Source organism: Meriones unguiculatus, chromosome 3, assembly GCF_030254825.1.
Source record: "Meriones unguiculatus strain TT.TT164.6M chromosome 3, Bangor_MerUng_6.1, whole genome shotgun sequence".
Lineage (NCBI taxonomy): Eukaryota > Metazoa > Chordata > Mammalia > Rodentia > Muridae > Meriones > Meriones unguiculatus.
The window spans coordinates 26,562,345-26,588,928 of NC_083351.1; the positions used below are offsets into that span (position 1 = coordinate 26,562,345).

Consider the following 26,584-nt stretch of genomic DNA (forward strand, 5'->3'; position numbering starts at 1 on the left):
TATTTTTGAGTTGACTTGCTTAAATAATAAGCCCACCCTCTTGTACAAGATTAAGCAGACAATTAGGAAATCAATCAATCAATTGGTGTCAGCTGTAGGCAAGAGGCCAGTGAAAGGCCCGTCTTCCTCGAGGCCCTTCCAATTTCAAAACCTGCAGAGGCTGGCAGGGACTGGGAAGTTTCATTTGCTTCCATTTTGGGAGTTCCCCCCCCGACCCCCAAGGCAGGGACAAACCTAGAGGTGGAGAACTCAGGAGTATGAGAAGGCTTCAGAGTTTTTTATTTAATGGAGCATGAAATGAGAGGCCGAGGGAGGGTGGCCAGGGGCTCCCGTGCCATCTCCCTGCTGGCCCACAAGTCTGTCTCCTTGAGAAGCACAATGAGGTTCAGCAGTGACAGGAGGAACAGCAGGGACTTTGGTGCCCATCACAGGCTAGCCATGAACTAAGTTGAACTAAAGAGAAAAAAAAAAAAAAAAGGAGCAGAGAGAAGGAGCTGAGGTTTTGAAAAATCCGGGAGCCTTTGTGCTCCCTCTAAGCTTGAGGGGCAGCAAAGTCACCAGCACCCATCATCGTGGCACAATTATCCCACTGTCCCGGCCCAGCCGAGGACCAGCAGTTTGGGGTCCTGGAACACCTGTCTCTGGGCATCAACCAATCCACCAGTTACAGTCAGGTGCTCTCCAAGGCCCAGACAGCTTCCCAGGCACACAGCCCCCCCCCCCCCACATACCCCTTCACCAGGGATCAACTTTCTCCCCTAACAGGCCACAGCACCTTCAAGCTGCTTTGCTCCGCATAGTACGAAGAACCTCGTATTTCTCCTGAGAAGGAAAAAGAACCATGGTGTATGGGAGAAACGGTAAGAGTTGTTTTAAAAGGACAAAAAAAAAAAAAAAAAAAAAAAAAAAAAAAAGTCTTGACTGGGATGCCATCTTGGGTTTTGAGCTGGACTGAGACCTGCTCCAAGCATCGGGACCTTCTCAGGGGAGGCTGCTACTCAAGAATTGAGAACATTTCTGAATGTTTCCCCTCAGGTCCTGCTGCTCAGTCCTGCAACCTCCCTCCCACCAGCTCTCCCCTCTGTGTGGTTTTTGGGTGTCTACCCCAGAAGATATGCCAAGCTTTTTCCACAGCAGAGTCTATGCCCCTACTTCTCTCAAGAGTGGCTGGGACTGGCTGTCTGTTTGCAAAGCAGAGCTAGCTTCGCCCGAGCACACAAGCAGGACTCCCAAGCTGACTTAGTTCTGCGGGACCACTGAATGGACCGGAGTTCACCAGATGCCCAGTGTATCTAGGGGGGCATGGGTACCATTTGTATGGATGGAGAGCCAGTCGGGGTAGGATGGAAGAGCCTGACCAGGTAGGTTCCCAGTTGCGCTATAACCTGAAAACTTGGCTTAGACACCGTAAGTAGAACGCAAGGTAAAAATCAAAGTTAAGGGTTGGGGTGTCAGGCAAGAGGAAAACAGTGAGGGCTGGTAATAAAGAGGTGAGCCTCTTCGGCTGAGAACAGTGAGCTAATGATGGGGATGCATGGCTGACCCCAGGTTCAGCCATGTTGTGTTATCAATGGCTTACTGTCCTAGGCCCTGGTCTGGTCTTAAAAGTCAATGGGAACAGGATGTGATTCATTTTCTCTAGACTGGTGTACCTGGGCCAGGTGCCCAACTGTTGACCAAGCAACAGGCAGGCAGTCCTGATACTGACCCGGAAGAAGGCTGGTAGTGGCCTTTCACTGAGTCTAGAGCTTTGGGAGAGGGTACCAGGCAAGGGAATCTCACGGCTTCCTGCAAAATAAGCCCAGCCCTAGCAGTAAAGAGAACAGGACACAGCCCTGGGGTATGTGTTTATGTGAGTAATAAAATATTTACTATAACATAAATATAAAGGGAACTTCCCAGTCTACATTATTAATCATTTTTTTTGCGATAAAGATACAAAGAGAATGCACCAAAACATTGTTCAAAAATAACAAAAAATAAAATAACAAAATTTTAAGCTCAAACCTTAACAAACAGATGAAGAAAGAGTCAAGGGGGAAGCCCCAAACACATCCAGAAAATAAATAGAGATGGGTCGGAAATCAGGAAACCATATTAAAATATCTTTTTCGGTTTGGTCGGGTGTACAAAACCCTTTAGGGTGGGGAGGAAGAACAACCCAGAAAACCAAAAAATAAAAACCAAGCACAAAACGTTTCTTGCCCCCCGCCAGTGTGTACATATCTCACATATTTACATGGTTCCCACCTCACCCCAAGTTTGGAGAATCCATCTCCAGGGTTCCCTCAGCATCCCGCGGGGGCTCGAAAGAGAACAGGGGGAAGCTGTGGGGGAAACAGGCGGAAGGTTCTTAGGAGAACGGTTTATTTCTACAGCTGGTTAAAAAATAGTTCCAACTTTTTTAAGTTTCGTTCGTTAAGGCCAGGAGGGGCAGGGCCCGGCGGGGAAGCAGCGGCCCGCGGTGCGTGCTCGGTCTGGCGGGTGGAGATGCCCCTTCCCACCCGGGCGTGCGTGGGAGCGCAGACCCTCTCCGCTAGGCCAGGAACCGAGCCGAGGGAGGGCTCGGGTGAAACGAAACGAAAAATGAACACTCAAAAATTTTTTTTGTTAGTTTTTTTTTGTTTGTTTTGCGTTCTTGGAAGAAGGAGCGGGGAAGAGAAAGGGAAAATAAATTAGGCTAGATTAAAGCTTTGGCTATTTCCTGCTTTTATACACAGATGCGGCTCTCGCGGCCTCCCCTCCGGGGCCCCGATAAATACAGTATACAGCGATTTAAATTAAGGGCGCGGGCGGAGTTAGAAGGACCCCAGGAGCCGAGAGGCTCCACGAATAAATAAAAATCGTAAAAAGAAAAAAAAAAAAAAAACCAAAAAAGAAAAGAAAAAAAAAAAAAAAGAAACAAAACAACCAAGCCCGAAGAAAGGGTAAGGGGGGTGGGGCGCATCCTGGTTCGAGAGAAGAGGCGCGGAGAGCTAGCGTGACGGTCCCCCTCCCGTGACCTGCAGGCCGCCGGGCGCGGACGCCCGGGAGAGCTGCCGGGGCTCCCCTCTCTCTGCGTCCGTTCTCCTGGGCATCCCTAACCCCGCACCGCGTTACCTTTCGCTGTGGGGAGGCCGCTGCCGGGATCCGGCCCCGAACAGCCCGTGGGGGCAGGGGCGGGGGTCGTCGAGGGGATGGGGACAGGGAGCAGGCGGTGGGCGGAGGGGGCGCCCGGAGCGAGCTGGCTCCTTCTGGATCTTCGCGGCTCTCTCCTGGGGACCGGGCCGGACCCAGCCTCCCCTCCTGGGCGCCCTTCGCCGCTCGCCGGAGACGGGGGCGTAGGGGGGAGGTCGGTCCGGGGGGGGGGGAGTGTTTGGTTCTGTTTAAAAGTTTCTGGGCTTTTTTTTTTTTTTCATCCTTTTTTTCCTTTTTGTAAAATCCAAAGCAACCGGATAAACGACAACGGCAACAACAACAACAACAAAAAAAAAGGAGTCCAGGCCACGCGGGGCTGAGTGCGCGCCGGCGGGGGAGGGGGGAGGCCCGGGGCCGCGGGGTCACTGCACGGAGCCGGGCAGTGTGTGGTGGTGGTGGTGGTGCAGCGCGGCCGGCGGGGGCGGCGGGGGCGCGGAGGGCGGCGACGCGCCGCCCCCGCCGGGGCCCAGCTCCCCGGGCGCGTAAACGTCGTCCATGGGCGGGTGGCCCGCGCCGGCCGCAGGGGTCATGCGCTTCTCCTTCTGTCGCCGGTTGCAGAACCAGACGCGCACCACCTCCTTCTCCAGCTGCAGGCTGTCGGCCAGGCCGGTGATCTCGTGCGCCGACGGCTTGGGGCACTTGAGGAAGTGGCTCTCGAGCGCGCCCTTGACCCCCACCTCGATGGACGTGCGCTTCTTGCGCTTGCGGCCCTGCGCCGCGATCTTGTCCAGGTTGGTGGGGCTGCCGCTGGACGAGTCGGTCTCCTCCAGCCACTTGTTGAGCAGCGGCTTGAGCTTGCACATGTTCTTGAAGCTCAGCTGCAGGGCCTCGAAGCGGCAGATGGTGGTCTGCGAGAACACGTTCCCGTAGAGCGTGCCCAGCGCCAGGCCCACGTCGGCCTGGGTGAAGCCCAGCTTGATGCGCCGCTGCTTGAACTGCTTGGCGAACTGCTCCAGGTCGTCGGAGCTGGGCGCGTCCTCGTCCGAGTGCTCGCCCACCGACGAGCCGCCGCCGCCGCCCGCGCCCGGGTGCAGGTGCGCCGCCGCCGCCGCGTGCAGGCCGCCCGCGTGTGCGTGTCCGTGTGCGTGTCCGTGGGCACTCAGGTGCGGCGGCGGCGACGGCTCCAACTGCGCCTCGTGGCCGTCCTCGTGCAGCGCGTGGTGCAGGCCGGGCCCCGCGCCGCCACCGCCGGCGGCCAGCATCCCGGCCAGGCCGCCGCCGCCGCCGCCGGGGTAGGCCGCCTGAGCGTACAGCCCGAGCGGCTGGGGCTGGTGGCCCCCGCCGCTCCCGGGAGACGGCGACATGGCGGGGCCCAGGTGGTGCGCCGTGCCGCCCTGCGCCCATGCCGCGCCCGCGTGGGCCGCCCCTTGGTGCACCAGGCGGGCGTGGAAACCGCCGCCGCCGCCGCCGCCGCCGTCGTCGGCCCGGCCGGTGCCGCCGCCGCCCGCCTTGCCGTGTTCCAGGTGCGGGCCGCCCGCCCAGTCGCCGCCGCCGCCTCCTCCCGTGGGTAGCCACTGGGGGTGTGCTAGGCCCACGGGGTGGCCCGCGCCCGCGCCCAGCCACTCGTGGTGCATCAGCTTCTGCACTTCGCGGTACGCGGCCCCCGCGTGCAGCCGCTCGGCGGCCGCCGCCGCCGCCGCCGCCGCTGCCGCGGCATCGGGATGCATGAGCGGCCCGGTGCCCCCGGCTCCGCCGCCGGGGCCCCGCGGCAGGTACTGCGCGGTGGTGGCCATGCCGCCCCGCGCCCTGCGCCGCGCCGCGCCGCCGCCTCGCTCCGTCTGCGGGCCCCGCCGCCGCGCTCCGCCGACTTAAAGCCGGGACCCGCTGGGCGCTCCGGAGCCCCACCCCTCCCGCCGCCCATTGGCTGCCCGCGGAGCCGCCTCCCGCCCCCCGGTCCCGGCCTCCGCCCCCCGCGCCCGCCCGCCGCCGGGGCCCGCAGCCCGGAGCTCGCTATTGGGCCTCGCTCCCGGGGTCCCGCGCGCCGACCGCGCTGATTGGCCGCTGGGGCTTCATTCATGGCCCCCCCCCTCCCCGCTGCCGTCCGCGTACACATTCACGCCCCGGGGGCGCGGCCGCCACGTGGGGAGTGGCGCGGGGGTGGCACTGGGACCGCACCCCCTCCGGTCCCGGTTGCGTGGGCCCCGCTTTCCCCGCAGCGCGGGAGACTCGGAGCCGGGTCGGTCCCACGTTCCACACGAGCTGGCTTTCCAGCCGCGTCCCACTGGGGCGGGGGGGGATTGCGGGCTCCGGGAGGCGCTCGGGCTCCAAGCAGAGGCTCAGCCCCGCACTCCTCCCTGCGCGGCGCCGCTGCCTGCGGGCCGGGATCCCGCGAGTCTGGGCTGCGGCGAGAGCGAGAGAGCGGGGTGGCTTCCTGGCTCTGCACCGCTCAGCTGCTCACCTCCGCGGCCTCGCCTCCGGCGTCTCGGTGCCCTCCCCTTCGCGCCGTTCCCCCGGTCTTGGTTTTCCCTCTTCTCCCTCTTAGACTCAGCGTCACCGCTACCTGGACCTCTCCAGGCCTGAAGGTGCGGCCGGCTCGGACGCAGTCGGATCCGCTCCGGCTTCACGCCTCTCGCTGGCTCTCCGGCTTTCTCCCTGGACACGCCGAGGCCAGGTGAGTACCGCGTGGGGAGTGCTGCGCCAGGACAGCGGGCGGCGGGGGCTCTACGCGTAGGTGCGAGCTCCTGTAACCGGCTGGGCTCCGGGGTTCTGCAGTGAGAGAACATCGAGGTAGAGGCGGGTTCCAGAGAAAGCGCCACCGGAGGATGGGGGATGGACACTGGGCCCTGCCCTGCGCTGCCGCAGCCCGTTCTCGCTGTTTCCTCCCAGCTTGAACCGGTGGTCGCTCGTTGCCGCTGGTTATGGTGGGGGGGGGGGGGTCATGCCGGCCGGAAACTTGCTGGAGAGAATGGGTGGACTGACTCAGGATAGTTGGGCACTTGAGAAATCCAGTGTGCAGGCTGGCAGCTGTCCAGCCTCCCGCGGAGCCAACTCGGGCTTGTCTGGTAGGAAATTGAGTTTGAGGTGACCTTGTTGGAGAAGTGGACAGTGGGATACAGCCGATCTTTTCATCCCTGTCCTTGTTCGATGTGTCTCTCCTACGGCTCCTGAGTGGGGTAGGGCCTCAGTTGCGGCTGGTCTGTGCTTCCTTTCCTTACATTCATCTATATTTCTGCCTGTTCCGGCGCTGGGCTTCCTGTCCACTATTAGATTCTCTTCTGCCTCTAGTCTTGCTTCAAAGTGATTCGGAGGGAGATTCCAGGGTGCCGAGCTGGGGGCCCTAGCTAGGATCCTTAGGTCCACCTAAGGAATGAAGCCTGTTTGAAGAAAGGAGACAAGAGCCCTGAAGGCAGCCGCTGTGGGGATGATCTAAGAGGGGCTGGGACAGAGTTGACAGTGAAGAGTTATACCCTGGGTTGAGACAGTGTTCTCTGAGCCCTCAGTGCCCCAAGTTCAGCACATGTCCGGTCTCCGGGGGAAGGAATGGAAGAGGTCAGGGTTGTCTGACTATTGGCCACAGTCCAGAACAGGCACCTTTAGGTCCCTTCTAGCCGCAGGAGCTGTGATGGGTTCCTGTGTCTGAATCCAGATAGGGATGCTGGGTTTTCCTCCATCTTGGTCCAGGAAGCAGTCACCTTGAGGCAGCTCGAGTTCTCTTGGTCTCCCAGGCCTAAGAAGGGCAGGACCAAGGCTTGGGTTCCTACAGCTGAAGTCTCTCATGCCAGTCCTAAGCAGGCCTGCGTACTCTGAAGATTAGGCTGAAAGTGGAGCTTCCCCTGTCTTCCTCCGGTCTGTTCTCTCTGAATTTGGGTTTCCTTCTTGTAAATTGGGACTAACAATGTCTTATGGTCCTTCTGTCTCCCTAAGGTGAACAGGGAGTGGTATGAGATGGTGGGAGTGAGCCCCCCTTCCCACACACAAAGGGCCTTTACTCTGCTCTGTCCTGTTGGTGCTGTCTGCTAGGTGAGCACCTAAGTCTGTTTCCTCGTCTGCACAGTGGGCTATGGGGTTTGGATCAATTTACCTTCTTTGCTTTTCCATCTTTGACAGTCTAAGGTTCTACATATTTACCCCAGTCCTGCTGGAAGATGGGTAATGTTTAGATAGCAGACAGATGCTGTGCTGTACAGATTTAGGGGTTACCACCGTGGCTCGAAAAACAGTGACCCACAGGCGTGGTGCTGTTCTGTCCATCCTTTGGTCTGTGCCTTAATCCTTGGGAGAGCTAATGACATCATCCTCAGAGTATAAAGCAGAGCCGAGTCTTACTTCTGCTGTCCCACTGGTCATTCTCCCTGTTGCAGTTTTGGCCTTCGGGGCAAAGATGGCCTTACAGCCGTATCTCCGGACATGCTCGTAGGCAGGTCAGGGTTCCCTGGATGCTGTGTTCCCTGGTCTGTGCTGAACGGAGGGTTATCCTCAGTAAAGCAGTGCCCAAGCCCCTAGGTTACCAGCTTGTTGCCCAGCACATCTCAGTCCCCAGGTTAACAGCCCCAGAAGCAAGCAGCCTCTGTGGATCACTCGCTTCTTGGGGCTGTGGTTTCTCCATCTTAAAGTAGGGACAGTGGTGCTTTAATCTTAGCATTGCTCTGAGGCTCTGAGCATGTAACAAAGAACATCATTTAAGTGTAGCATACACAGCGGATGCTGCCCTTGGGTGAGCAGCAGCATGAAAAGTAAAATTAATAACTTGGCATTGAAATTTTAGACCCTCTACACTGGAGAGTCTACAGTGATATGGGTTCTGAGTCCTACTTTTTCTAGGAGTTTAGTTTTGCACAGAAAATCTTGGTATTCCTTTCCTTCTTGTTCTCAGAGAACGGGTGGAACGTTGAGGCCCGTCATAGGCCCCTGGCAGATACCTGTTACCAGGATGGCTTCTCTGTCTAGAACAGTAGTTCTCAACTTGTGGGTCACAACCCCTTTCACAGAGGTCACCTAAGACCATCAGAAAACAGATGTAATACATGACAGTTCCTCACAGTAGCAACATTACAGTTACGAAGTAGCAATGGAAATAATTTTAAGGTCTGGGCTCACCCCAACATGAGGAGCTGTATTAAAGGGGTCTAGGCGTAAGGACCACTGCGTTCCTAGTCCCAGTCTCTTCTTCCTGACCATGCTGCACAGCCATGGTGTGCTCACGGAAGTCAGGCAACCCATGTGGTGGTGCAGACGGAAGGGTGAAAACATGTCCGGAGATGTGCACTCTCACACGTACTGAACATATAGATACAGATATGCAAAGCTAGCACAGGGATGCACATACTAATTCACTGCAAGAACATAGAGACTTGCATCCGTAGGCCAAACATGCGGTTATCCAAAGCATCACCTAACAAAAAATAAGGCCCGTGTCTAAACAGGGTCAAACACAGAATGCCCACATTGACTGAGATGTGTCTTCCTTCTCTGACACTAAAATATCTGAGACCTGTGGGCCCCTGGAGTCACAAACACAGTGGCACTTGGCTGGCATACAGTATTAGTCACACAGATAGGCACGCTTTGGTATCTGTTAGCCCGCGGAACTGGCTATGCACATTCTCTCACCCAGGTGAGCAGATAAAGACTTCTCCCATCCCCTAGACGTACACAGACACCATTATCCACTCCCTGAAGGAATCGCCAGGTCTGCACAAGGGACCAGAAAGCAGGAAGGGGCTGTGCTCAGTCCTGAGTCTGGTCCTCTTGGTTTGTTCTCAGCGTTAGCCACAAGGAGATGGAAAAGCTCTTCTTTCTCCATTTATTTCTTGTTCCCCTCCCCTCTTCTCGCCTGTGCAGGGCAGCTTCCAGCTAGCCTGCTGCCAGTCTCAGGCTCCCCTGTGGGGCCCCTGCCCAGCCGGCCCCCAGGCAGGAGCTCCTCAGCTTTCCCAGAGTGCACAGCCCGCTCCAGGCTCTGGAGTGTGACCGAGCGCCTGCTCATTTGACACAGGTCACCGAGCCTCCAGCAGATGGGGCCCTCGCTGTAGGGGGCCTTTGAGCTGCAGGGCGGTTGGGGGTGGGTGTGGGTGTGGGGAGGGCTCTTGTAGGGAGGAGTCATAGCTGTGCAAGCTCCAGTGTGCAAAGCCTGAGGTCACAGGCATAGACTTCCACAGAGGCTGCCTTGTAAACACAGCTACACTCGTGAGGCTGCCACCATCAGCACCCTGGCAGTGATGGACTCACCGTTACAGTTCAGTTCTCCATCCCTGGTCGGGCTCACGAGCATAGGTTCGGGGGTGGGGAGGAAGAGGTGCGGTCCTGCTTAGTGTCTGTCGGTGGCAGCTGGATCTGGCTGCTTTCCCCTTAGGTCCCTGAGCCCCTGGAGCTTTCTTCTAACCATTAGTCTGGAGGCTTGGGAGGGCAGAGGGCAGGCTCAGCCTTTGTGGTGTGGGGGCAGACTCCGGATGCACCACCTGGAGCCCTGGCAAATCAGGGCTGCTGGGAAGAAGTAAAGAAGGAGAGAGAGTCCAGCGGCTGGGCTTCTGGATGTCCTCCTAGCCAAGGGCTTAGGGTCTTTGTTTTGGGCTGTCTGGGCTTGGGTAGCACTCACGACCCACTTCCTTTCCCTCTTGCCAGTCTTGAGTGGGGCCTGGAGTCAGGGTCCTGGGTTTCATCTGGGCCTTGGCTTGGGGCTTGTGGATCCTGAGCCAGTCTCAGTATCCTGATCTCTGTGGCCTTTGACCTCTCCAGAGCTTCCTTTATAAATCGGGCAGGATGGCCTCTTAGGGTGATTAAGAAGGTAGGATGACCCTTAGCCCTGGGAGACCCCTAAGCTCTGCCCTGTGGAGGACAACAGATAGCGTGGACCTCTCCAGCCTTTCCCCAAGCCTCTGAATAAAGTGTTTTGACTCCAAAAGAGAAAGAAAGAAGGGTAGAGAAAGAAGGTGGGACCAGATTACCACCCGGTGGGAGCTTGGAAAGGGTACCCGTGGCTTGATTTTGCTCTCTACCTGTCTGGGTGAGTTGGTGGAAGCAGAAACTGCTTGTTCCTCAGATGAGCTATTTAATTTTTAATTATTATCTACATATGTGATGTGAGTTCGTGTATGGGGGTGTGGATGCCACAGCGCAAGAGTGGAGGTCAGAGAACAACTTCCAGGGACAAATGCTTTTACTGCTGAGCTGTCTTGCTGACCCGCCTTCCCCCAGTAGTTCTTGCTGAAGGGTAGAACTTGTGTGAGTCTTGTGTGGCTGGCTTCCAATGAGCTATGTAGGCAAGGATGACTTTGAACTCCCGATCCCCATCTCAGCCTCCTGAGGGCACACAGATGTGTGCCACCACATTCCAACTTATGCAGCGTGGGGGGATCAAACCCAGGACTTCCTGTGTGCTAGGCAAGCACGTGGACCCACTGAAATACTGAGCTGTATTTCCGGACTAGAACGTGGTTTTGATTGGAAGCATTTGCCAGGTACCGGCTGCCACAGATCCCTAGTCTCCAGATGTGGACGTGGAGTGTTGGGGTCATTCTGTCCATACGGGTAGGCACTAGCTAGGTACCGGACACCACTTAAAGCCACACTTAAAGTCCCTCTCCTTTCTGAACTCGTCTTCTGTCTTTCCTGAACCCTCTCTAGAGCTCAAGGCCAAGGAGGGTAGGGGTAGGGCTGGTTCAGCTTTTGGCAGAGGAGACACAGTCTCTTTGGAATATCGGAGTTCCTGTCTCTGCTTGGTGCAGGGAAGGAGGGATGCCTTTCCTCCGCCTTCCCTGCCACCTTAACCCCCAGGCCTGTGGGTGGGAATGATGGTCTTTCTGTAGTATTTAAGTCAGGAGTGGTAGGTGCTGTTGAAATGTACTTCTGTTTTAGCAGAGTGGCGCCCCTGAGCTGGCGTCGACGCCCATAGTCCTGTTATGTAAAACATGAGCTCTTCAAATCGGTAAATTATTAGAGGGGATTAATTACAGTAAAAGGCTGGGCTGGGCTTTGTTTCCTCTTCCCTCCCTCTCTTTCTCCTTCTCTGCCTTCCTGTCACCCTCCCGTTCTTCATTCCCCATCCCCTTACCCTCCTCCTCTTCCCCCTCTTTCTCTCTCCTTCTTCCCTCCCTCCTTCTCACTTTTACTTGAATGAATGCAAAATTCAGCGCAGCAGGGTGGGCTGAGGGCAGAGAGTGCTAGTTTAAGTCCTTGTCCTCAGTGCCAGAAGAGTGAGGCTCTTGACTTTGTGGTTCAGCGAAGGCTGGTGTAGGTGGCTTGGTTGGGGTGACTGGGGGGAGGGGGGTTGCCTCCAGTTTCAGTGTTTGCAGTGGTAGCTGGTGGCTCGAGGTGCTTTTGTGTATGGTGACCGAATGTATGTTGACGTCCATGAATTAACATGTCTGTAGTTTACATTTTTTAAATAGTGGTGTGTGTGTGTGTGTGTGTGTGTGTGTGTGTGTGATGGTGGACACGTGGAGGTAAGAGGACAACTTATGAGAGTTGATTCTCTCCATCCACTCTGCAGGTACGGGGGTTGAAGTCTTATAATCAGACTTAGCACAAGTGTCTTTACCAGCTGAGCTCTCTCACTGCTCTGTACACACATTCACACACACACGCTCAAATACTCACAGGCATACAATTAATATTATTTTGATTGCATGCATGTGAGTGGTTTGAGCGTATGTAAGTGCGCTGAGTGTGTGCTCCCATGCTTGTTTTAAAGCTTCCTTTAAGTGTGTGTGTGTTTGTTTTACTGTGTTTGGGTTTGGTTTGTACCAGTGGACACACACGAGGGTCTGTTTTGGAGATGCCTTCTTTTTTTTTTTTTATTTATTTTATGTATATGAGTGTTCTATCTGCATTTACACCTGCCAGAAGGCCAGAAGAGAGAATCAGTTTACATTATAGATGGTTGTAAGTCACCATGTGGTTGCTGGGAATTGAACTCATGACCTTTGGAAGAGCAGACAGTGCTCTTAACCACTGAGCCATTTCTCCAGCCCCTGGAGATGCCTTCTTGTGTGTGAGAGCATACCTTGTCTTCACCTCCTTCAGCCTGGGGTAGCTCTTGAGGACTAGAGGGTCCTGTCTGGAGGGTGGCTCCGACCGGGCACCTGCTGAGAGGTGTGGTTCATGCTTTATTTACATATTCATGAGCCAGCTGCCCCCAGAGACCTCTCAGGGCAGGTGGAATGGACAGGTTCCCCCCAGGTAGAGGGACCAGCTGCCTTTTCCACCCTGTGCCTGCCATCTGGAGATCCACAAAGTTCTAGAGTCCTGGCGGCAGTTCTCTGGCCACAAGGGGGACATTCTTTTTCTACCCAGGGTAAGATGCTCTTGGAGAAGAAAGATCATCTTACAGCTAGAGATAAGCCTGATGGATGGAACCCTCTCCCTACTCTGGGTCCCTTTTTTAAACTTACTTCATGCATTTGAGCTTTGGGGTAGCAAGTCTTTTCAAAGAACTCAGGAATGAGGTTACTTGAGTGCAAAGTACGTGTCTGGGAGTGAGGTCTCAGGACTTCTCCTTCAGTCCCACAGTGAGGGGTTGAGGCCCTTCCATCCTTCCTTCAGTGTCCCTCTCCCCTACATTCAGCTCAGGTGCCTTGGGCATCAGTGTCTACCACTGCGCAGATGGCCAAGGTGTCTTATTCTGTGGTGCTCATGGTTCATTTACCACCACACTATGTGGCTCTGCCTTCTCCTGCCGAGGCTGCCCGGAACTGTGGGGTGTAGGAGCACTTGGAGATAGTTTGGTGGCTTTATGGACTGTTAGCTGGCCTTCTTCAACCTTCCTTGGGGTAGCAGGTGGAGAGGCAAAGGGAGATTTAGGAATGGTATTCTCCTAGAGCCCTCTCAGCATCTTTATGTATCTCTGGTGGCAGACATCTGTCTGAATTTAAGCTAGCATCTGCCTGGGATGGAGGCAACATCTGTTTGAGGCTGGGACACCTGGCTGAGCCCAGCACATTATCTGGCCCCGGGAAAGCTTCTGTGTGGGCTCAGGACATGTGTCTGAACCAAGTACAACATCTGTCTGGGCCTCATGCAACATCTTCCAGGCCTGGGGGCAATGTCTGTTTGAGCTCTGGACATGTGTCTGACTTGGGGACATCTGCTGGATCCAGAACAACACCTGTCTGAGCCTGGGAATAGGCTTGTAGTTGCAGATAGAATCACCCTGGGGTCTTAACTTTGATCCGTGGCTGAAGACAGTGTGTGGAGGGATCACATCCCCACTCTCCTTTCCATTATAGAAGAACTCTTACATGGAGTGCCTCAGTTTACCTGTAGTTGTGGGTGCCATGGGCTTGTTGCGTGGGTGTGTTAAAGTATGGTCCAAACCTGCATCTCTGACTCCCAGAAGCCAAGGTTAAAGGGAGTGACAACGTTCACAGTCTATTTACTGCTCTGGAAGGCCTCTGCTTCCCTCTCATCCTTTCTGAGTAGCTGACTCAAGTTGGGGTGTTCCCACTAAGACCCAGCTCAGCCATGACATTTGGCTCTGAGCAGTGTTTCTTGGCTTTCGGTGTGCCTGTCATCAAGTCCCAGCCCCTGACGATCCTGTCCTATGTCTCTTTCAACACAGAAGCACCTGTTCTGTCCCCCAAGGCAGTCAGGCCCTCCCCTGCCTCCTGCCTGTGTACACAAGAATCTGTCTTCCCAGAATGCTTTTCTCTCTGCTTCATGCATTTTTTCTCTGCTTCATGCCCTTTAAGTCTGGGTTCAACTGTCATCAACACTGGGAAACCTCCCCTTCCAGAAGGAGACGTGGTCTCTGCCCTATTTACATAGTCCGTCTCTGTGATAGCATTTTTTAGCCCACGTTCCCTGGGTTCTTTGTTGTATGTTTCTCTACTGGCTCCATTTTATTGGGGTGCCCTAGGATCCAGCTCAGTTCCTGGTTTATAGTGAGCACCTATATATATATATATATTTTTTAAACAGGGTGTTGTCTAGGCTAGTCATGCACACACTATGTAGCTCTGGCTTGGTTGGAACTAGATATGTAGACCAGGCTGGCCTTGAACTCAAAGAGATCCTTCTGCCTCCAGTGCTGGGATTAAAGGTATGCCCGTTTTACTTCCCTTTTTTACAGTTTTTTATTTATTTCCTCGGGTTTTGGAGATTGGATCTTGCTATGTAAATCAGGCTGGCTTGGAATCAATGGTCTTTCTGGTCCGTCTGCCTCAGCTTCCTGGGTTCTGGGACTACAGGTGTTCGCTACCACTCCTGGCCTAGCGCTTTCTTTTTTTAAAAAGGGGATGACGAGAGGATACTGCAGCTACTGGCTTTCAGCCTCAGAGAGTGGGCCTTCTTATTCACACTGGGTCATTGCCTGTAACCAACGTGGGCTGCTTAATCACCCAGAGTACCAGGACAGGGGCTTGTTAGGGCTTGGTTCTGCCTAAAATTCCCGACCTGAGACCATAATGAAGATGACTAGGATGGTAAGAGTGGAAATGGTTGCTGCCAGCAGGAGTAGGGAGAAGCAGGGAAGGCCAGGGGCAGCCCTGAATCTGGGCATGCTAGCCTCTGTGTGGGGTAGGCGACAGGCGTAAATCTAGTGGAGAGGACAGTGTCCCAGCACATGTTATGGCCTTTCCCTGAGGGAGTGCAGACCCTGGCTTAGCTCCAATGGAGAAGCTGCAGGGTTCTGGGTTTTTCATATCTGGGCAGAAAGGAAAGAAATAAGGTATAAGCCATGTAGGTTTGTGTAGAGCAAAGTGATCTCTCAGGTGGACCCTGCCTGGCATCCGGTCAGGATCAGAAGGCTACCCGTTCCTAGGAGAGCACCCCCTACCCCTGTGGGTTTGGAGCCTTCTGGAGGCTGGAGGAGATGGCTAGGAAGTGAGAGGCCCTGAAACATGGTCTAGACATCAGAGCTCTTCCTCTAGCCAATAGGAGTGTCTGTTAACTCTTCTGCTGCTGATAAAAGCAACACAGTCTCATTTGTAAAGATTCTTTACCCTGAAAGTATCTGAAATAGGACTCCATCTGCCTCTCTGCCTCACCTCTCCTAACGACTCATGTTTTGGTGCTATCTTTCCGGAACATTCTGCACGCATACACGATGTTTAATAAGAGCCATGGTTTATTACCATGCGCAGGTGCTAGGCTCACTGCTCGTAACTGCCCTTCCATGCTGCGTCCTTACAAAAATGTTTGCAGCTATTAATTACCCTGTTTTACAAATGAAGAAATCGAGGCTCTGAGAATTGAATTAATCTGCCAAAGTGACAGCTCTTTACATATACTCATGAATGTGTTTTATGTAAACACTGTTTTGGCATAAATATAACTACCTTTTCTCTTTCCTGTATTGTGTTTTTTTTTTTTTTTTTTGTTTGTTTGTTTTGTTTTGTTAGACCAGGCTGGCCTCCAGGCTGGCCTTGAACTCATAGAAGTCCACCTGCCTCTGCTGGGATTTCAGGCATGTGTGACTGGGGACTTCTGTTCCCTTTTTAAGAAAGGGTATGGTATCAGCCCAGGCTAGTCATGACTTTGGTCTTACTTCAGCTTTGTGTTGGGATGTAGGCAGTTAACGCCTTGTCCAGCTTCCTAGGATGTGGGCTCTTTTATTACCTTTTCAAAATCCCAAATATTTATTTGTACCTGTGCATGCTATGGCACATGGCGTGGAGGTCAGAGAACAGCTTGTAGGATCATTTTTTTCCTTCCATGGAGGAAGTCCTGGGGATTGAACGCAGGTTCTCGGGCTCGTTTATAAGTGCCTTTACCTGCTAAGCCATCTTGCTGGCCTCAGGACATAGACTTTTGATGGAAATTGTAACCACAGTAGAGGTGGTATCTATCGATTTTCTAGTTTTCTATCTATCTGTCTGTCTGTCTATCTATCTATCGATTGATCAATCATCTACCTACCTACCTATTTATCTATCATCTAGTGTCTATCTGTAGCCAAGGGTGACTTGGAACTCAGAGATCGCCCTGCCTCTGTTTCCCAAGTGCTGAGATTAAATGCTCACTACCATGCCTGAGCCTTGAACTCTTGAACCTACTGCTTCTGCTTTTCTGATATTGGTTTACTGTTGTTAGAATGCTGGACTCTGCTATTTAAAAACAAACATATGAGCCAGATGTGGTGCATGCCTGTAATCCCAGCATTTAGGAAGGCAGAGATAGGTGGATTGCTGTAAGGATTGTTCAAGGCCAGCCTGGACTGCAAAGTGAGTTCAGGATGGCTAAGGCTAGGCAGAGAGAGAAACCCTGTCTCAAAAAATAAATAATAAAAACCCCATACAAACACTTATTTATTTGTGTGTACGTGTCTTTGTTTATATGTATGTATATGTGTGTGTGTATGTTTGTGTGTTTGTCTGTCTGCCTGCCTGTCTGTGTATGCCAGAACATGTGTGCCTGAGGAGGTCAGTTCCCTCTTTCTACCATGTAGGTCCAGGGGACTCGAACTTTTCTTATTAGGCTTGGTGGCAAGCCCCTTTACCCTGTGACTCATCTTGCTAGCCCTCCACTGATGATTTTGATTTCCTGTTGTGGACTGAAGGCACCGAAGAAGACATAACAATGAAAAGGACAGGGCTCCTGCCCACAGGAAGCATAGGACTTTCTGAAAGAGAAGAGTCTCAGTACAGACTGTGTCAAGTAAGGAGGCATCAGTGGAGACAGTGGAGTTGCTGGAAGGGCATGGAAAGGCTGAGAAAGCTCCGAGCCTTGAAGGATCAGATCAGCCCCTTGCACACCCAGCATAGAGAGGTTTCCAGCTAGAAGATGGGCTCGGTGTCCAGGAGTTCTGACTTACCCTAGCAGAACAGGAAGGAGGGGGCAGTAGGAGCTGCAGCTGGGCCAGATGTAGCAGGACCTGATGGAAATGTGAACAGCATGCCCGAGTCTCAGATAAAGACATATTCATGCTTCCTGGGGTGGTTACTAGCACAGTTTGAGATGCCTAAAGTTTCAGCTTAACTTTCCCCAAAGCAGACCCCAAGAAAATGATCCAGGAAACAGTGGCAGGAGGATGGGGGAGAGACAGGGAAGTGGGATGGAGGAGTGTGTGTGTGTGGGGGGGGGTTAGCCAACAGCTGGAGCGTTATTCAGCAAGTAGCAAGTTAGCTTTGAGGACACCCATCCCACCGAGGCCCGTTGGGCATCAGAGTTGCACGCACCTGGAAGCTCTACCACCGGATGAATGAGTCAGTCTCTACCAGCCAGGTCATTTCTCTGGCTGTTGCCTCCTGACTCTCCCAACACTTGTGGCCTGCCCTAGGAGGGGAGAGCAACTTCCTGGAGGTGAGCAGAAGCCCTCAGGCAAAGCTGCAGTTCCTGGCGGTGGGAAGCCAGGCTAGAATGTACTGAAACGGTAGGGCCTGAAGCGATGGGGGCGGAACACCAGGCCTCTGCCGCCTGCACCCTGGGAGGCTGTGATACTGGAAGCCTCCGAGAGAGAAGAACACCTCTTGCTTTTATTACTGTCATAATGATTATTGCTATCACTGTGAAATCTAGATGAGATAATATGGAGAAGATGGTAGGTAAACTGGGTGCATACCACCGATAACCCTTCTAAGCACTTCCCGTATCATCTCATTAAATGCTTTTGAGTCGCTAGTGTGTGGGAGAAAGAAAGCACTGCAACAATTAATTGATTTATACTTCCAAGCTGAAAATTCTAGAATCTGAGGTTGTGAATTCAATGGGCTCCCCTGGATGCTGAGGGCTCTTGTTCCCCATGCCTCCTGAGCGGCACACAGCCTCCCTGGTGCCTGGAGATGCTGACTCATCAGAGAGAGAGAGAGAGAGAGAGAGATGTAAATTCCTACCTGGTTTGCATATGATTTACACATATTTATTTATGAGAGCCTTTGATTAATGTCAAAGTGTGTCTGTGATTTTTCTGTCAGGCTTCAGGGCCCTGCAGAGGCCGTGGCTAGCGTGGATGCGGGTGAAGTCCTGACTGCATTCGGAGTTGTTGGGTGGGGTGCCAGTGGCTGTGGGTAGGCGATTGGCAGGTTCAGGGGCACAGAATGGGCAAACCTGGATTCCAGAATGGGTGGGTTGAACAGCGGAGGGGAGTGTGTGCGTGTGTGTGTGATCTATCACCAGATGACAGGGCCAAACCTCTAGGTGCCAGGGTTAGGGGACATAGTGACAGGTAGGTGTCATAGTGACAGGCAGTCAGGGCATCTGAGGAGTTCAGACCCAGAGTTCCAGGGAGGGCCACAGCAGGTGTGGACAAGTGGCAGTTGTGGAAGGACTTCCAAGCTACCCAGAAACCAGAGAGGCAGAAGGGGCCTGGCTGCTGAATGCTGCCAGGGCAGTCCCTGGCCCAAGATGCCCAAGGAGAGAAAAGCTGCTGATCAGCAATAACTTGTGTGTGTGCAGGAAGCGCCCAGCCCTGTGCCTGGAACTGTGGAGAAGGTCTGTCTCAGCCTGCAAGCCTTGGCAGGGGAGCTGGTGAGATAAGGAGGGAAGGGCAGGCCCTGACCTCACCTCTGAGGCCTGTGAGCCTGGCACCCTGTGGTATTTACATCCATTATCTTCTTAATCCTCACAAGGGCCCAGAGGGGCTCTAGGCTCTCTTATCTCTTCTCTGTGGAGGAGGAAGCAGGTTCAGACTGCTGCAGCAACTTGTCCAAGGTCACACAGCAAGGGCGTGGAGAGGTTCGGATTCGGAACCCAGCCAGCTCTGCCTCCTTCTGGAGCCGAGGCACTCAGTCTGTTCTGCCCCAGCTTAGGTGCCAAATAGGATACCAGCCTCTTTGATATTGTAAGGGTGAAATGAGTTCAGGTGTGTGGAGAGCTTGGCATTGTAGCTGGTGCACGGTAAATGCTCAATGGAAGAATATATATACATGCATATATACTGAATATATGTGTATATGTATGTGTATATATATGTATGTATATGTATATATACATAAATATGTGTGTGTATATATATATATATATATATATATGGTAGAGCCAAGAGTCTCCACTCCTGGTTGTTGTCATGTGTGGAAACTGGAGACCATCTCTATCTAGGTAGTACCACCTTCCAGGCGAGAGTCCTGTTGGCTCAAGTCCTAGCCATGGGTTGGAGGAGGAACATCGAGGCTGGCAAGTCAGGACTGCCTGGTTATCTGTATGTGGGCTTGGTCATGACTTGAGTGGAAAAGCAGAGGGCATGCTGGGAAGGAGCTCTTCCGGCGCGAAGTGCTCAGACCCTTCCAGGTTTCCGGCTGCAGAGTTCTAAGTCAAGAGGGGAAAGGTGGAGTATGAATGGACTTGAAGTGTCCATTTCCCCCGGTAGCTGTAGAGGCAGCGTATACTCTTGTCCTCCGGTGTTCGAAGCGGAGGAGCTCACCGAGGGTCACATTCATCCATTCGACAACTCTTTAGTGCACCAGGCGCTATCCTAGATGCCAATCAGTAACACTTGATGCTCGCTGGAGCCAAGCATTTCACACGCATTGCTGCCTTTACTCACAGCTTTGCAATGAGTCACAGAAGTCATCTGGAGAGATAGTTGGTCTCCCCCTGATTCTTGCAGCCACTTCTTAGGTGCCAACCACGTTGGGCATCCAGTATCTGCCACCCGGAACACCAGGGCGGGTGGGGTGGAGCCATTCGTGTGGACCACTTCAGGCCCGGTTTTCCTATCTTCTCTACCATCTCAGCAGCGGCGTCCCCCTACTCCACCTGACCTGCCCTGCTCCACCCAGACTCACCTATCTGGTCCCAGCTCTTCTGCAGAGCTCTTGTCTATCAGCTGTTCTTGAGAAGCCACACCCCAGCTCAGGTCTGAGGCTCCAGGAGGGAACAAAGAAGGGGATCTGTAACTGTTTTCTGATCAGACTCACTAACTCTGCTGGAGGCAGCAAGGCTGCTTTGTGGCCGGTTCAGCCCGCTCTGTTCCTTCCCATGTAGCACTCACAAGGCTTCAGGCAGGATGGGCTTCTGGTTCCCGACAGCCGCCAGTGGCCACGCGCTTAGCTGACACCCATGGTCCAAGCTCCTCACTGACTTGCAGTGCAAAAGAGTACGTGGTACGGAGAGAAGTTCTGTCAAAATTCAGAGGCCAAGGGAGAAGCCTGATACTTCTCCAGTTTGCCTTCTACCCCCCTGCTCACCCGCCTGCTTCCCCGGGCATGCATCCGTGTATTCAGCCATGCACCCATCCACCCATTTGTCTACCTATTTATGCAACCATGCCCACGTCCATCCATCTACACACACCCATCCATGGATTCAGGCATCCCTCCTCCCACCTATCTACCAACCTGTGAATCCATCTATCTCTTGGTCCATCCATCTGCCTGCTGACTGATGCCTGACGCAGCCTGTAGCTCAGTTCTGTTTATCAACTTAGTATTCTGGGGACCTGGCCAGTGCTTTTATTTCTGTGAATCCTCCGTTCTGTCTTCTCCCCATCTGGTTTGATGGGGACACTCTTTATTCAGTGGAACTGCCCCTTCTGTAGAGCCAAGGAAGAGGTCTGTCTTGGCTATGGGTTGGTAGTGGCTGTCCAACTTGGTGGGAAATCTTGCACAATGCTTCTGCCTCTCCTAGACCAGGCTTGTGACCTTCAGACCCCTTAGCCTGGTGGATGGAGCCAGGGTCTTGGGCTGTGGACCTTTTGCTGACACCAAGCCTTTCAAGTAATGTTTGTTTAGCTCATGGTTCTGGTGGTCAGAAGTCCGAGATCAGCTGGGTGCTCCTGGCCAGGGCCTTATGCTGCATCAGAAAAGAAGAAAAAGATGGGCAGTGGAAGAGCCTGGTGGACGTAAGGGCTTGAGTTTCTTTTTTTAGCAAGGGGTTCCGTGCCCATGAGCGCTGCATTAATTCTTTTTAACAACCCAGTCGCTTCTAAGTACTGGGGTGCTGGGAATCAGAGCTCAGCATCAGTTTTTAGAAGACCATCCACCCAGACACAGCATCCTGAAATAACACCCAATTTTACTGATGGTGTGACTGTAGAGCCCAAGCCTAAGAGATTCCCAGGCAGCGAGTTACTACCTCAGGTGAATAAGGAGTCCTCTGGGTGGCCCCTGTGTCCCTTGTCCTTACACAGCGCCAGCTCCTCCTTTTATAGCCAAGGCGGAGAGGTAGCCTGGCTCCCAAGGCTTCAGGCCTGAGGAGACCCAGGTTCTGGGGTCCTCTTCTTAAGCCTGTATCAGGTGCCACTCGCAGTCCTAGGGCAAGCCCCTTCTGAGTTATAGGTCAGTGCTAGAGCCACTTCCAGGCGAGGGGCTGTGCTGCTTAGGAATGGTTTCTCTGAGAAGTGATACCTGCTCTAAAATACCCACCTCCCCCCAACCCTGGTTGGAGGCCAGGTACTGGCCTTTGTTGGCTCCCTAAGGGACCAGCTGCTGGCCCACTGAGCTAGGTAAGTGCTGCATTGTACCTACAGCACAGTATCAGGTCACCATTTGGCAGAAACTCTTATTCCCGGGAACTCATCCCAGCCCCGCCCCCTTTACCTCTCACAGCACCTCCCCAGAACTCCTTCCTTCTATGGCTTCACCACACACCCTAGGCCTGTCTCTGCACCTCTGCCTCTGCCTGAGTCTCTCTGCTTTCTTTCTGTATCCCTCCTCCCACATCCCAAACAGCAGCCACATGTAACTCAAGGGCCTTAAAACAAGGCCAGGCCAACTTGAAAGGCTGTAAGCATAAAACATGCACTGAATTCGAAAACTTGGTCTGAGAAAAAAAAAAAAGAAAAATTTTCTAAGAGTTCTTTTATGTAGTTGGTGTATTGAGATGGGTAAAATAAAATATATTCCTAAAATTAGTTTTACTTATTTTTTTATATATAATTTTATTTTTGTTTTTATTTTATGTGCATCAGTGTTTTTGCCGGTACGTGTGTGTGTGTGTGTGTGTGTGTGTGTGTGTGTGTGTGTGTTGGATCCCCTGGAACTGGAGTTAGAGATAGCTGTGAGCTGCCGTGTGGGTCCTGGAAATTGAACCTGGGTCCTCTCGAAGAGGAGCCAGTGCTCTTACCCGCTGAGCCATCTCTCCGGCCCCAACAGTAGATTCTTATATGGAATCGGCTGGCACCAGTCACAGACTGGACCCCAAGGTGTCCATGAACTTCTGACTTGGAAGGAACTTACCTTCCAAGAGCTGTGATACAGGCATCAGTCATTATGTCCACTTTGTTTACCTTTTTGGATGTGTCACTGGAAAAATTCAAAACACACATGAATCTCGAATGGCATCTCTGTGGCCAGTGCTGCCTCAGAGCCTGTTAGTCACCAGGGGGAGGCTTTTAGCCTGTGGTGAATATGTCTGTGCTCAGCTCATAGCCCTTGAAGTATTTCTACTGGATGTAGGCCAGACTGGATGCAGGCTGGTGAGACAGACATTTCATGGTCGTGACAGATACCAGAGAGGAACCCTTTAGCGGGATGGATTCCATTTTGCTCACTCTGTCTGAGGTTTCCACTCAGGGCTCACTGGCTCTACTGCTCTTAGGCTTGTATGGAGAAGCACTGTAGGGGGAGGGCCTGTTGGAGGGAAGCTGCTCATGTCATGGCAGCCAGAAAGTGGAGAAGAGTCAGGAGGGGCCCAGGTAAGACCCATCCTTGGAAGGCACACCTCTGGTGACCCACTTCCCTCAAATAGAGCCTTCCTTCCTTCCTTCCTTCCTTCCTTCCTTCCTTCTTCCTTCCTCTTTTTCTTTTAATAAAGATTTATTTATGTATTTAGTGTATGTGGGTATTTTGTCTGCATGTACATCTGCACAGGCATCAGGCAGTTGTGAGCTGCCATGTGGGTGCTGGGAATTGAACTCAGGACCTCAGGAAGAGCGGTGAGTGCTCTTAACCACTGAGCCATCTCTTCAGCCCTAGATCCCGCCTTTCCCCATTCTGGTGAGGAGGTTCTTTATATCCAAACAGTGACATGGTAAGCCCGAGTCCTCACCTTGGCTTCTATCACATTTTGCAGGTGACCCGGCCCTTTGTTTCCTCCAAGATCTTCCTGTCACTGCTCCGTTCTCCCTTCTTCCATGTTTAAACTTACTGAGTTCATTTCTACACCGGAGCCTTTCAACTCCCAGTTCTCGTTCCAGGACCGGTTTTCATCCCTACACATGTTTGTCTTGATTCGGATTCCCCTTTAACTGTGCCCTCCTCGAAGGACTTTCTGCCCTCTGTGGCAAACAGATGGGCCACCCGCTACTCTCTCATGCCATAGGGACAGCAGTGATCTTCCGGTGGGCTCAGGGAAGTCAAGAGCTTGCCCATGTTCACTGTCATCAAAGTAAAAGCCGGTCGCCCTTTATTGAGTATCTGCGGTGTGGCAGGAAGGTCCCAGCGCCGCCTCCACTTTTTCTCACCATTTCTTCTGTCACCTCTGCTTTTTTGGATAAAGAACGGGAGGTTCAGAGAGGTAAAGCGACTTGTCTGAAGTCACCCCGTAGGTGGGTCTGGGCTGGAATTCAGATCTGCCACCAAGGCTTGGGTTGTTCTTTTGCAGCCTTCTCTAATTCCACATCCTTTGATTTCTCTCCGTACTGCAGAACTTGTTTACTTTTTAAATCAAATTCTTGGTCTCCTGTGTCCCAGGCCAGAGGATTCTCTATATGGATCGAATCTTCTGCAGGTCACTGGGGCAGTCAGCAAAATGGAGCTCCTGGCATCTGGAGGAGAGGATACCCCTGCCCAGGCCCAGAAGCGGGGCTCTTTCCCTCTGGGGGAGTGGAGGGCCTGAGCTGCCGCCTGCTTCTGAAGCCTGATGGGGCAGAGCTCTGCTTCATGTTTTATTAATAGCACTGCCAGCCTTCCTGTTTTCATGCTGATAACCTGCTAGGGAGGAGGTGGGAAGAGGCAGGGAGCAAGGTGGCCTCCCCCTGTGACAGAGCGCTCTGTGGGACTGGCACAGGCCCAAGCCTCTGAAGTTGGCTTTCCACTTGGTCTGACAGAGCCCCTCGGAGGGGACAGGTCCTCTGAAGGAAACTTGTCTGCATAGGAGATTGGGCATGAAACCTGGAGAGTCCCCTCCCCAAGCTATTTAGGATACAATGAGTGCTTATGACTTTGGTCCTTCTCCGAGGCAGATATGTGCATATCCATGTGGCCATGGATTCAATGGACTCAGGGTTGAGAGGGATGGGCAGGGGTGGGGAGGAGGGAGGGATCTGAATTCCATAGCTAGACGTGATAGCACCCACATGCAATGTCAACAAAGAGGACAGTTGAGAGTTTGAGGCCAACCTGGGCTACACAGTGAATTTGAGGCAAGCCTGGGCAACTTAGTGAGATCATGTGTCAAGAAAGCACATGTACCGACATTGTTTCCCCGAATTCTCTGGGTAGGAGGTGGCTGACATCTTGTCGCACAAGTTCCATACCTGAGCTGGCCTCTCCCTGGGAAGGCCAAGTGAGACAGATGGAAGCTAGTCCTAAAAAGTGTGGGGTGGTTAAAGGCCACCCCCACACAACAGCCTACAGGCTGGGAGCCCCTTGTACACGCTGTTGCTGTCAAGCACAGTGAATTCACATTGGTTCTTTGAGTGGTGGGAGTATTTGTGCCTCGAAAATAAGCAAATGCAGGGTCTGTGTGATGGCTCTACAAGTACAGGCACTCATGGCATAAGGCCAAAGACCTTGGCTCACATAAAGGTCTACCATAAAGGTAGAAAGAAAAAACCAACTTCTTACAGTTGTCCTATGACAGCACAGGTGTGCCACAGCACATACACACACACACACACACACACACACACACACACACACACACACGTAATAAAATAAAAATAAAAAATTTTATCAGCAAGTGCACCTGTAATTCCAGCACTTGGAAGCCCAGGAAAGAAGACTGTGAGTTTGAGACCAGCTACAGAGAAAGGTTCACTTAAAACAAAACCAAAAATGAATGACAGCATGTGAACCGGACATGCACACGGCTCCCAGGCCTGGGGCAATGGCATCCTTTGGCACAGTCCTGGAATCTGCGCGAAGGTCCTGCTAAGCCCCCCCCCCCACTCCTGCTCTTCACCTTTGTCCAGAATACTTGCTCGAATTTGTTCTTTTCCCCTTGGCTTGTTCATTTTCTTTCTAGACCTCCCTATGCACTCTCTGGACGCAGTACCCCAGGAGAGGGTGCTGGATCCCCTGGCACTGGAGTTGCAGGTGGTTGTGAGCTGCCTGGCATGGGTGCTGGGACCCATTTGGGGTCCTCTGCAAGAGCCGTGTGTGCTCTTAGCCACTAAGCCATCTCTTGAGCTTTGAAAAGAAAGCATTTAGTGACATGTGCTACAGAGAAGAAGTTTAAGTGGGAAGGGGGTTCAGAAGTGTGCAGGGAAGGTGCAAGCTTTGTTAGACTGGTCTGGAGCCCATCAGACTTCAGCGAGGTGACTAAGTGACTGAGCAGTGCAAACTGTGGTCCTGGGGTATGTGTGAAGAACATGGCAATCAGTAAACCTGGAGTAGAGTGTATGGAGGAAGGAATAGATCAGAGGTGAGGGAATTAAGAGGAGCAGATAAGAGAGAAGGGGCCAGCAGGGATGATTAAGGAAACGACATGGAAAAAAGAAAGTAAATAAAACAGAGAAAGAAAAAGGCATGGTGAGGGTTCTAAAAGACTGCGGCTTCTCCCTCTGCCCTAGGCAGGAACAGCTGGTGTGTGTATATGTGGTGGTGGCGGGGAGCAGAGAGGGGCTCTGTCTTCAGTAATTTAAATAGTCTTTGTCAGACTGCAGAGATCCCCAAAACCACATTAAGGAAAGCTAGGCGCGGTGGCATGTGCTTCTAACCACAGTGCTAGACAGATCCATTGGCTCAGTGGCCAGCCTCTCTGGTCCACCCGGAGTTCTAGGCCAGTGAGAGACCTTGTCTCAAGAAGAAAAAAAAAGTAGGTAGCTGGCTGAGAATGACTCTTGAAGTTGTCCTCCAAATGCACCAGTATGTGCACGCATGTATAAGTGCATGCCAAACTCACATACAGCTGCATGCGTGTGTGCCCCCCACAACACACACACACACACACACACACACACACACACACACACACACACACACACCTTTGCCCTTTTGTATAGGATGCATTGCCTCAGATTCTCCTTTAGGCAACTATGAACTGTTCCCTTGTCCTAACTACAAGAAGTCCCCTCCCCCCACCCCCAGGAAACACTACTGACCTGGAGTGGTGCCGTCCTGTTCCTTGAGGGTCTGCAGTAGAATGACCTCTCCTGACGCTCCTGCTTTTCAGTTCCTCCTCTCTCTAGCCTAGGGTCCACCACACACTGGCAGAGATGATACAGGAGAGCCCCGGGGCCTGGAGAGTCGGACAATGCAAGGATAAGGCGGCCTGGCAGGGACTAGCAGGGCAGGCAGGTTGAGTCTGACGAAGTCTCCTACCAAGCAGGGTCTCTGCTGCTGGGTGGAGGTGGTGCAGGGCGTGGTGTCTGGGCTGGAAATATGTGGATCAGTTTTATTGAGCTGATGCTATACCCCACCCCAGAGCCTTGAGAGCTCAGCGTCTCATCCCCCCTACCCCAATACATCTCCTCTGTAAATTATGCTGTGTGGAATTT

General features: G+C 53.0%; 2 protein-coding genes across 28 annotated transcripts in view; one reads left to right on the forward strand and one right to left on the reverse strand.

Annotated features, from left to right (window-relative positions):
• Window positions 1-941: 941 nt before the first annotated feature.
• Pou3f1 (POU class 3 homeobox 1) lies at window positions 942-4,954 on the reverse strand. Its single transcript, XM_021626821.2, has one exon. It carries the CDS (start codon window positions 4,908-4,910, stop codon window positions 3,540-3,542), a length of 1,371 nt encoding a protein of 456 aa, XP_021482496.1. The 5' UTR covers window positions 4,911-4,954; the 3' UTR covers window positions 942-3,539.
• Window positions 4,955-5,118: 164 nt separating this feature from the next.
• LOC110540019 (atrophin-1) overlaps window positions 5,119-26,584 on the forward strand; it is a 102,518-nt gene continuing 81,052 nt past the window's right edge. For 5 of the 27 annotated variants that reach the window (XM_060379591.1, XM_060379593.1, XM_060379592.1 and 2 more), the window contains exon 1: window positions 5,124-5,788. In XM_060379591.1, the coding sequence (XP_060235574.1) occupies window positions 5,193-5,788 (596 nt within the window). In that variant the 5' untranslated portion in view covers window positions 5,124-5,192. Of the gene's footprint in view, window positions 5,789-26,584 lie in introns of all 27 variants that reach the window. The other 22 variants (XM_060379598.1, XM_060379600.1, XM_060379595.1 and 19 more) reach the window with 18 other exon arrangements.